This window comes from Mus caroli, chromosome 8 (assembly GCF_900094665.2).
Source record: "Mus caroli chromosome 8, CAROLI_EIJ_v1.1, whole genome shotgun sequence".
NCBI lineage: Eukaryota > Metazoa > Chordata > Mammalia > Rodentia > Muridae > Mus > Mus caroli.
The window spans coordinates 63,507,379-63,518,417 of NC_034577.1; the positions used below are offsets into that span (position 1 = coordinate 63,507,379).

At 52.8% G+C, this 11,039-nt stretch overlaps 2 protein-coding genes across 4 annotated transcripts in view; both read left to right on the forward strand.

Moving 5' to 3' along the window:
- Babam1 (BRISC and BRCA1 A complex member 1) overlaps nucleotides 1-4,792 on the forward strand; it is a 7,452-nt gene extending 2,660 nt beyond the window's left edge. For both annotated transcript variants that reach the window (XM_021169969.2, XM_021169970.2), the window contains exons 4-9: nucleotides 144-264; nucleotides 351-429; nucleotides 1,850-1,874; nucleotides 2,944-3,073; nucleotides 3,180-3,266; nucleotides 4,442-4,792. In XM_021169969.2, coding sequence (XP_021025628.1) covers nucleotides 144-264; nucleotides 351-429; nucleotides 1,850-1,874; nucleotides 2,944-3,073; nucleotides 3,180-3,266; nucleotides 4,442-4,645 — 646 coding nt within the window. In that variant the 3' untranslated portion in view covers nucleotides 4,646-4,792. The remainder of the gene's footprint in view (nucleotides 1-143; nucleotides 265-350; nucleotides 430-1,849; nucleotides 1,875-2,943; nucleotides 3,074-3,179; nucleotides 3,267-4,441) is intronic.
- Nucleotides 4,793-6,308: 1,516 nt separating this feature from the next.
- On the forward strand, nucleotides 6,309-9,640 carry Ankle1 (ankyrin repeat and LEM domain containing 1). 2 transcript variants are annotated; one of them, XM_021170956.1, is made up of 9 exons: nucleotides 6,309-6,376; nucleotides 6,466-6,618; nucleotides 6,963-7,068; nucleotides 7,146-7,257; nucleotides 7,557-8,033; nucleotides 8,155-8,326; nucleotides 8,912-9,071; nucleotides 9,170-9,299; nucleotides 9,468-9,640. In XM_021170956.1, the coding sequence occupies exons 1-9, from the start codon at nucleotides 6,315-6,317 to the stop codon at nucleotides 9,638-9,640; spliced, it is 1,545 nt and encodes a 514-aa protein (XP_021026615.1). In that variant the 5' UTR covers nucleotides 6,309-6,314. The 2 variants fall into 2 exon arrangements, with proteins under 2 accessions (XP_021026615.1, XP_021026614.1); XM_021170955.1 differs by having other exon boundaries at nucleotides 6,315-6,376; nucleotides 7,497-8,033.
- The last annotated feature ends 1,399 nt before the right edge of the window (nucleotides 9,641-11,039 follow it).

Here is an 11,039-nt window from a genome sequence, read left to right on the forward strand (position 1 = left end):
AAAAAAAAAAAAAAATCCCTCACAGGTGTGCCCAGCCTTTAGTTAATGCCAGATGCTGTCTAGTTGACAACTAACACTGTCACACCTGGCTTTCGGCACCCTGCTGATATTATCTGACCTCTGTCACCTGACCTCCCTCTCAGCTCTAGGACAAACGCCCTGAATGTGTCTCAGAAGATGGTTGAGATGTTTGTGCGCACAAAGCACAAGATTGACAAGAGCCACGAATTTGCACTGGTTGTAGTGAATGACGACTCTGCCTGGGTAAGGGGGGGTGGGGAGCGGCGGGACAGGGACCCCGGGGGATCTTAGGACTGTGACCCAGCACCAAAGTCTTGACTTTCCCATAGCTGTCTGGCCTGACCTCTGACCCACGTGAGCTCTGCAGCTGCCTGTATGACCTGGAGACGGCGTCCTGCTCCACCTTCAGTATCCTTGTCGCTGTCCCCAGCCCTACTTCAGTGACGATGCAATGGGGCCTCAGTAGTACTGTGGGATCCCTGCAACACACAGCCCAAGTTGTGCATCCAACCCCCAAAAATATACAAACCCTGGAATCAGTGTTTTCCTTGAGAGTAACACTACAGAGCTTCAGAACCATGCCTCCAACCCCCCAACCTCTCTCCCCCTCCCCTGCCTCTCTCTCATGTTTATGAGTGCTATATCTGCATATACATACCAGAGTCATCAGGTCCAAGTATAGATGGTTGTGAACCTTCATATGGTTGCTGAGAATTGAACTCAGGGCTGTGGAAGAGCAGTCAGTATTCTTAGCCACTGAGCCATGTCTCTAACACTGCCCTATAATTCTTTCTTTTTCAATATTTATTTATTGAGATAGAATCTCTCTCATTATACAGCTGTCTTGGAACTTTCTCTAGACCAGACTAGCTTCAAATTCACAGAGATCAACCTGCCTCTGCCTTCCAAGTGCTGGGGTTAAAGTCATGTGCCAACACCTGACATCAAATATGTAATTAATATATTTTTGAGAATTATTTCTCCTGTAGCTGAGGCTGGTCTTGAGTTCACAGTGTAACTAAGGATGGATGGCCTTGAGCCTCTGGTCTGTCTGCTTCCACCTCCTACAGTGTTGGCATGAGGATGTGTTGAGCATACTGAGTACCGTAGCTACATTCATGCTGAGCAAGTGCTCTAGTGACTGAGCCCAAGTCCCAGCAAACTGGGATCACAAATAGAGTATTCCATGTGTGGCATTCTAGGTGGAGTCACATTCAAAACCCACCACAGGGAGGTGCTGGGGTGCAGGAGTGTCAGCCCAGAGCTGAGGCAAGAGGATTGGAAGTTCCAAGCCAGCCTTAGCTACAAATCTAGACTCTTTCAAAAACAAAATCAGCAGCAACAACAAAATGCTGCCTGTTATATACAAGGATGCCAAACCCCAAAGCCAACCAGAACCAGGCTCTGTCGCTGGCATCCTGTGTGGTGGTGGGACAGGTGTCAGGGAGTGTGACTGAACATGTGGCAGATACAGTCAGAGAGCATGCCACTGGCGGGCCAGGACACCCTCTTAATGGTGACATTTGCCTGAAAAGTCACAAGCATGCCTTTCATCCTGTTGGCCCTAACATGCAGGATCCCTCCTCCATACCCTGACCATCTGAGTTAAGAAAGCAGAGATGTGGCAGGACAGTAGAACCCCAGAGGGCCTCCAGGGGTCTAAGGCCAGCATCCCACTTTGTGGTGTGTGAGAGGAAGCAGGCTTAGAGAGGTGCAGGTTGGGGTGGGGTCACACTGCCTGTACTCAGAGGTGCCCACCATCTTCCAAGGTCTAGGTCAGGGAATCCCCTGCCTCTAAGCCGGCACCTTGTCCTTAACATCCTCCCAGATTTGGAAGGCCTCTTCAGCCTCATGTGAGTGCCCATCCACCCACAGTGGGCATGGCCCTGGGTCCCTTCCCCACCAAGGTCCTGACAGCTGTCTAAGGCCACCCAGGGGGCAAGACTTCAACATGTCTAGCAGGGAAGCTTGAATTTGTTTTTGTTTATTTAAAGATTTATTTATTCATTATATGTAAGTACACTGTAGCTGTCTTCTCACACACCAGAAGAGGGCACCAGATCTCATTACCGATGGTTGTGAGCCATCATGTGGTTGCTGGAATTTGAACTCAGGACATTCAGAAGAACAGTCAATGTTCTTACCCGTTGAGCCATCTCTCCAGCTCTTGTTTTTGTTTTGTTTTGTTTTTAAAGATTTGTTTTATTGCTGGGCAGTGGTAGCACATGCCTTTAATCCCAGCATTTGGGAGGCAGAGGCAGAGGCAGGTGAATTTCTGAGTTCGAGGCCAGCCTGGTCTACAGAGTGAGTTCCAGGACAGCCAAGTCTACACAGAGAAACCCTGTCTTGGGAAAACAAAATACAAAAACAAAAAGGAGATTTATTTATTTATTTAATTTATGTAAGTACACTGTCGCTGTCTCAGACACACCAGAAAAGGACATCAGATTGTATTACAGATGGTTGTGAGCCACCTTGTGGTTGCTGGGATTTGAACTCAGGACCTCTGGAAGAGCAGCCAAGTGCTCTTAACCACTGAGCCATCTCTCCTGCCCCTTGAATTTCTTTTTCTTTTGAGAATACTTTTAAAGTCTTTTAAGTTTTTTCATTATGCATTTACTTTGTGTGTGTGTGTCATGATGCATTTATGGAGGTCAGAGGGCAATTTGTGAGAATCCCCTGCTTCTGTTTCTGCTTCCTGCCCTCACAAACTCAGGTCTCTGGGCTTGGCTGCAGGCGCCTTCAGCCCCATTTCCCCTGCCCTGGCTTTTGTTTAACATGTAGTGCCCCTAGGATCTGAGGCACTTGGCTGAAATGGGGGCACTAAGTCACAGACCCCCACGTCTGCAGCTCCAGCTGCTGGGAGGGGGGTCTGGGCCAGGGTGGATTGCAGCTGGGTACCGAGCCCTCCCCATTCTGTAGCCAGCAGAAGACGGAGCTGCCAGTCACAGAGAATGTGCAAACCATCCCACCCCCCTACGTTGTGCGCACCATTCTGGTCTACAGCCGCCCACCCTGCCAGCCCCAGTTTTCCCTGACTGAGCCCATGAAGGTGAGCCTGGAGGGAAGGGAGGGCAGTGGTTAGACACCAAAGGGGACCTGTCAGGATTGCAGAGGCTGGGGAGAGAACTCACCCACCTACCTCTCATCCACTGCAGAAGATGTTCCAGTGTCCCTACTTCTTCTTCGACATTGTTTATATCCACAATGGCACTGAAGAGAAGGAAGATGATATGAGCTGGAAGGTGAGATGTCACCACAGAGAATGGAAGGGACATCTCGGGACATCTGACTTGGGCCTGCCTCTCCCTGCCATTGATCCAGTCCTTCAGCCATTAAACAACCATTCCCTATATTTCCACTTTGAGCTGGTGGTTGGGACTTGGGAGGCTGCTGCTCTGGCAGCCCAGGGAACAGGCTCAGCCCCAGCACACCATCCCTAGCACTCTGCCCTATTCCTGACATTACCCAGCTGTATCCTCCCCTCTCAACCCCTCCCAAGTTGTTTCTTCACCTATGAACTTGCTGTGTGATCTTGAGTAGGAGGGATCGAAAGTCTGAGAAGTCAAGTTTACATGACTGAGGCGTGGGTCTGATAAAGGCACTGCAGACAAGCCTGAGGACCTGAGCTTAAAACCAGGACTGGCATGATGGGAGGAGGGAACTGACTCCCAAAGATTGTACTCTGACCTCCACACCTACTAAGCCCAGGCAGTTGCACACACTGACTCTAGCCCCTCACCTTGAGGAAAACACCTGAAAGGCTGAGGCTGGGATTGTGATATGAGGGTGTCCCGTCTGGTTTGGTCTCACAGTGTTTGCACAGGGAGGAGCCTAGTGTATCTGCTCAGTTTTAGGGACTTGGGAAGCTGTTTGGAGCTGTATTCCTTCCTGCTTCAGGGGCTTTTCTCCAGGATGGACTGTTTCAGTCTCAGAGGAAACTGATACACAAGAGGCTAGCCTGGGTTACAGAAACACCAACCCAGAGAAGAGTCCTCCTGTGGGGAGCTGCCCTTGGCCTCCCCTCTGGCTCTGGCTTGAAGCAGGGTGTCTGGTTGTACCCCAGCTGCCCTGGCTGGTCTCTGGCTTCAGGATCCTTCCATCCTGCATTGGGAGTGCCTCTGGCTTAAATGTGTCCTGCTGCAATGAGCTTTCTGAGGTAGTTTTGTGTCCACTGAGCTGCCTCCTAGCCACACACTGTGCTTATAGAATGCTGGGAATGAACTCTTGGGTCTTGCTGCTTGGTTGGTGTCAGGGAACTCTTGCTGACTGCAATAGTTTGTGGCCACTCTAGATGTCCCTTCCTTTGGGAAGGCCTTCAGGGACAGGGAGGGCCTGTAAGGGCTAATGATCACCCTGAACAGCCCGCACTGCCTCCCATACTGACGATCACCCTAACCAGTCCGCACTGCCTCCACAGGACATGTTTGCCTTCATGGGTAGCCTGGACACCAAGGGCGCCAGCTACAAGTATGAGGTAGCACTTGCTGGTCCTGCCCTGGAGCTGCACAATTGCATGGCCAAGCTGCTGGCCCACCCGCTGCAAAGACCCTGCCAGACCCACGCGAGCTACAGCCTGTTGGAGGAGGACGAGGAGGCTGGAGAAGAGGAAGCCACTGTGTGAACTATGACATGTGACATCTCCGCACCCTTCTATGAGGAGAGCGCAGCCACACCATTATTGGCCCATGCTCAATCCCACTCTGTCCACTGTAAATTCATTCTTCCTGGGACTATTTTTGTCACCGGAATAAAAATCTGAGGTCCCTGAGCCCCCTTGGTGTCACTTTGGGCTCACTGAGACCTGTTATTAACGAGTCACAGAAAACAGGCACTAAACAAAGCAGTGGTGTATGGCTTCAGGCTCAGCTGAATCTGAGTAACCAGGCTGGTGTTCACTGCGCTTTCCAAACTCCTCTTCATCCTCCAGAACTCACTCCAGATGTCCTTTTATCCAGAAAGTCCTCCAGAAACAGGGAAGATCTAGTGAAAGTGGAACTGGTATGGCTGTCATATTTGGGACCTCCTAGATACACAAAAGTCCCAGCTCCAAGTGGGAAGTGGGTTCTGGTGACACCTGTCACCCCCAATCTCAGTACCCTGATCTGATTGAATTTGTGTAGCCATGTGGTCTCGCCATGAGCCATCACTGCCTAGGATTTGGAACCCTGATGTCCTAGGCAAGGATGGGGACATAGGGTGTGCGCCCTAGAAGAGGAAGGGAAACCCAGGAGCCCCCCAGCCCCAGGTCAGGCCAGAGGTTCATCCTGTCCACCTTCTCCATTTATAGAAAACAAAATGGCAGTGGGTGGGAGTTGGGCTCACCTTGATACAGGAGGCTGAAACATGAGGAGGCCAGTTCTAGGTCAGCAGGGCCCGCATTGGGAAGCACTGGATCAAACGGGGTATAAAAAATAGGCCAGGAGCCTATGATGGCTCAGCCATTTAGAGCACAAGCTGTTCTTGCGGAACACCCGGGTTCAGCTCCCACACGGGGTCTCACAAGTCCACTTTCCAGGGATTCGATGCCCCTTTCTGGTCATGCAGGCAAAACACCCACACACTTTAGTTAATTTTAAAAGTAGGTCAGCTTGAGTAAGTATTTTCTGGCCTTTGCATTTATTGGGCACTTAGTGTTGAGCCCTGTACTCCCATTTGCAAATAAGGAAAATGAAGCTCTTTATATTTTTAAATTAATTAATGTGTGTGTGCACACACGTGCGTGTGCTTGTGCAGGCTCCCGGCCCAGGCACACGTGTCGAAAGTCAGCCTGTTCCGTCTTTCCAATTTGTGGGTTCTGGGTATCGAACCCAGGTCACTAGACTTGGCAGTAAGCATCTTGACCAGCTGTGCCATCTCGCTGGTCCTCTCAAAGCTCTTCTCCACAGAGCTACAGCCAACTCAGCTGTGCCATGTTGTTCCTCGGAAGTCTGATCCCAGCACTCGGTTGGCTGAGGCAGGAGGATGACTGTAAGTTTTTGAATACCTTGAGGTCCGTCAGGGGTATCCAGGAGTTTGTTTTGTTAAAGACAGAGAGGCTCCGCTCTTTATCCCCAGCTCCCCTGGAATTTGCTGTAATTCTCCTGGCATCCCAGATGTATGCACCAAACCCTGGAGTTCCTCTGGCTTGCTCCGGACGTCCTCTCGGCTCTCTCCCCACCTGGACTTAGGGTGCAGCTAGTCAATCCCGATCGGTGTGGGGCGGGGCCAGAAGCAGAGGTGGGCGTGGCTGCGCGTGCGTAGACAGTTGCCGCGCGAATTTGAACTGCGGAGGGCGGTGACTCCTATGGGACATGGCGGATGCTGCATGCTTGGCTCTGAGACTGCTAGCAGCACTACGCGAGGAGGAAGCGCGGTGAGGGCGGCCGGGTCCGGGTGCTACCCGACCTTCTGCTCCCCGGGTGATCAGGAGGGCTGAGGTCTACTGTGCTCGTCCTCCTGCAGGGCTGTGGAGGAGCTGCTGCGCCTCGGGGCGGACCCCAACCTGGTGTTGGACGATGGCGCGGCGGCGGTGCACCTGGCAGCCAGAGCGAGCCACCCGCGCGCCCTGCATTGTCTTCGGATGCTGCTGCGCTGGGGAGCGGATCCCAATGCTCTGTGAGGCGCGGCCCTGGTCACTGGGTGCGGTGGGTGTGACTTGGGGACTTAGCGGCACTGGGCGTCAGGCTCTGGGTCCGAGGCGTCAGTCAGGTCTAGGAGATGGAAATGTCTGCTTCCAGGGTCGGGTACAAGGTGTCCCATAACTGTCATCTGGCACTCCGGGAGACTGAGGCAAGAGGATGACCGTGAATTAGAGTCTCACATGGTAGTGGGCACCGGTCATCCCAGCACGGGGAACTGAGGCAGGAGGAGCAGGAGTTCATGGCTAGCCTGGGCTATGGGAGACTGCCTAGGAAAGGAACCAACGCCGCACACCTCTCCTCTGTCTTTGGGGATCCCAGGTCCGCGGAGGGGCTGACGCCTGTTCATGTGGCTGCCGCATGGGGCTGTTGCGGTGCCCTGGAGTTGCTGCTGAGCCGAGGGGGTGACCCCACACTGCGGGACCAGGTCAGTACCCCGCGCAGGCACACATGGGTGGCAGGAGGGTGGGTTAAGGACGCCCCCTGCTGACGGTGACTGCACAGGATGGGCTCAGGCCCTTGGACTGGGCACTACAGCAGCGACACAATAACTGCGCTCGAGTGCTGCAGGAGCTGGACACGCCCACCCAGCCAGATGAGACCCGAGAGCCCACAGGTGAGAGGAACTGAGGGGGTGTACCGGGCTACCACACTGCCAGGCCCAGTTCTGTTTGTACATCTATCGTGTCAATCACTATACATAGTCTATCTTATCAATCACGTAACTATCATGCCAATCACCTACCTGTCAGTCATCTAGCACCTATATCATTTATCATGTCTATATCATACCTGTTTATATCTGTGCTGTATCTGATTACTTATACATTTATCCATCTGTTTATCTATATACAGAGACGTTACATGTAGCCCAGGGTAGCTTTGAAACTGAAACATGCCAAGGACCTGCCTTAGCAGGGTCTTCTGGAGTTTCTCAAGATTCGGAGTTGCACATGCATAGAGCTGAGCTGGAGGTGGAGGCTGTAGAGGTGGCTGTTCATCCCCAGAGCTCTGAGGCCACCGAAAACTCAGACTACAGCAGCGATGCTTCGTTTGTCACTGCATTGGAGGACTCTCTGCAGCCCGGGCGCCCTGGGGGGGCATTGGAGCTAGTGGCCGGCTTGTGGGTAACCCGTGGGGCTGTGTCAGCTGGGAAGGGAGCACCCAACTGCCAGCCGCAGGTCCTGACGTTGACTGCAAGGGAAACGGACAAACCCGTACTGCCTGGTGATGGGGATCTGGGGGCTTCGCACCCCCACAGTTCGGTGCCCCCCATGTCGGACCTGCAGCTCCTCCAGGCCCTGCGGGCACTGGGCTATAGCCCTGGACCCGTCACACCTTTCACCAGAGGACACTATCTACGGCGGCTGCAGGAAGCCCAGGCTAGCCGTGGTGAGTCCTTAGGCGGTGGTATTCAGAGTCTGGCTACACTCCAGGAATCCTGCCGTGGCTGTTAGACAGAGCACCCTCACCAGCTTTTGTCCTCCACCCTGAATCAGTTTCCCCTCCCCAGCTGATGTAGGGCATAGCCAAGAACTGGCAGAGGCACTAAGGACAGGTACCATCCCTGACTGCCAGGTGGATGAGGAAGCCCTGGCTCAGTGCTTTCAGCGGCTGGATCCCTTGAAGAAGTGGCGGGAAGGCATTACAAAGTCTAGTTTTACGTATCTACTTCTCGACCCCAGGTGTGGTGACAGAAAAGCCAGGGGCTGAAATTAGAGGATGACTGTGCAGAGCAAAACCCAGCTCTGCAAGTTCCTTTCTGGTTGGGTGGGGGAAGGGCTACCCCTTGCTGATAGTTTCTGCCTCCATTTCATGGTTTATAAGATCAGACTGTGATCTCAGGTCAGGGTTGTAACATCAAACTCAAAACAACAAAACAAGAAAACCCCAACAAACAGTGGGGATTTGCTTTTGATTCACTGTGTATCTAGGGAAGGGGTTAGTCTTCTCTGTTTGCCACCTCCTTTAGAAATGATGTCTGGGGCCGGGCAGTGGTGGCGCACGCCTTTAATCCCAGCACTTGGGAGGCAGAGGCAGGCGGATTTCTGAGTTCGAGGCCGGCCTGGTGTCTGGGGTCAGTCCTAGCTGTGAGTACCCATTTTATGGTGTCCTGGAAGAGGGTACAGTGGCCATTCTCCCTGTCTGCCATCATCACCCCTCCTTTTCACACTGTATGTTCTGTGCATGTGACTGCCATGTGCTCACTGTGGTGCTCATGTGGAGGTCAGAGGACAGCTCTTGGAAGTCGGTTCTCTTCTGTACCTCAGGCTGACAAAGGACCTGCCTGCCCGAGCCTCTTCCCTCACACTAGCTGAGTGTCTGCAATGTTTCGTGCGAGCCATCTTCTATGTGGGCAAGGGGACCCGAGCCCGGCCAGATGCCCACCTTTGGGAAGCCCTTGGCTACCATAACCAGCCAAGGAAACAGGTGGGGCATGAGAGACAGGGTTGGGGTGCATCAACCACCCTTCAGGCCTGGGAGGGAAGATAGCTTAGGATCCCAGCTGATCCTCTCCTATCCTGCAGGTCTGTCCCAAGGTTCGCCGGATCTTAGACATCTGGGATAGCGGCCGGGGCATCATCTCTCTGCACTGCTTCCAACATGTGGTGGCCATGGAAGCGTACACCCGGGAAGCCTGTCTGTTGGATGCCCTAGGTAGGGGTCTGGCTTGTAGAGGTCACACGAAAGGTATCTGAGCTATGAATCCCTTCGCTCTCTCCCTCGCTGTCCATTCATGAACTCATTCACACATACAGTTAGCAAATGTGCTGTTGGATTGGGTGGGGCGGAGATCACTCCTGTTACTTCACCTCTTTTGACCAGGTCTCCAGACACTGACCAACCAGAAACAAGGGCACTACTATGGAGTGGTTGCCCATTGGCCACCTCCTCGGCGTCGGCGTTTGGGGGTGCACCTGCTACAGCGTGCTCTGCTGGTCTTCCTGGCTGAGGGAGAGAGAGAGCTGAGGCCTCAGGACATTCAGGCTCGAGGTTGAATGCTGAGGATGTGACATGAATCCTGAGCCATCAAGGTGTCTGAGCATCTGGCTGGTTCCTAACTGTGTTCCCAGCTGTAGCTTCAGAGGACAGTGTTTTCGTGTGTGTGTGTGTGTGTGTGTGTGTGTGTGTGTGTAAGTATGTGACAGTATGTCTTAATCAAACTGAGTGAACATGGGGTGCATGGTGCTTCTGGGAGAGTTGTGAGCTCCCCATCACGGGAGGAGAACAAGCCAAGGAGCAGAAGCTATTCTGGAGCACCGCCTTTAATCCCAGCACTCAGGAGGCAGAAGCAGGCAGAGCTCTGTGAGTTCAAGGACAGCCTGGTTTATAGAAATGAGTTCCAGTGCAGCCAGGGGATATACAGAGAAACCATGTCCCCCAAAACGAACCGAAAAACAAACAACAAGAACAAAACCAAGACAGTACTCTGGAATTCTACTTTGTCTCCATGTCCCATCTTCTGATGCAAGGAAGAGCTCAAGAGAGATAATCCAGGCGCACTGGTAGTGATGGTTCATCATCCCTGCCTTTGGGAAGCTGAGGCAGGAGGATTGCTAGTTGGAGGCCAGCCTAGGCTCCTCAGAATGGGAATTGACATTTATGTTAGTGGTGACAGTCCTTTTCCCCATGGCTATCCATACTCCAGACAGCCTGGGGTCCCCATTGTGTTCCTAGGAGCACATCTTAGATGAAACAGCACTGAAGAGTTCCAAACTGACTGTGGGGAAGTGATGGAGAGTGCACACTCACATGTCACTAGTGTCCCTGCACACTGACTGTGGTGGGAGAGTGCACACTCACATGTCACTAGTGTCCCTGCACACTGACTGTGCTGGGAGAGTGCACACTCACATGTCACTGGTGTCCCTGCACACTGACTGTGGGGAGTGTACACATTCACATGTCACTAGTTGTGGCCTCCCTTCCCCCAGCCTGGAACCTGCTTGCTCAAGGGTGGAGCTACCTGCTCATTCGTCCTGCCACGCCTACTGCTGGAACCTGCCTTTGCTGCCTGGAGGCACACACGTGTTCGTCCTGCTACTGGACCCTGAGTTACTTGGCGGGATATTGGGTTTCCCTCCCCCTTCCTTTATAACTGAGTGTCTGAAAATAGTAAAATTGAGCTTTGATCAGAATGTTTGTTGTCTTAGCTCCATTCTTTCTTCCGCCCCGTCCAGATTCCTCTCTTTTCAGCTTGAACTGCCATTCTCAGTTGAACNGTTCGTGTTGTGGACTGCGGGCAGGCCGCAACAGTTGGCGCCAGAACTGGGACCTGAAGAATGGCAGAGGGATGCTAAGAGAAATGACTGCTGTGTGGAGCTCCACAAGAAAGGAAAGGATCTTCGTATCGGAGCATCGGAGCAACGGACAGGTACACATGCTAGCGCTAGCCTA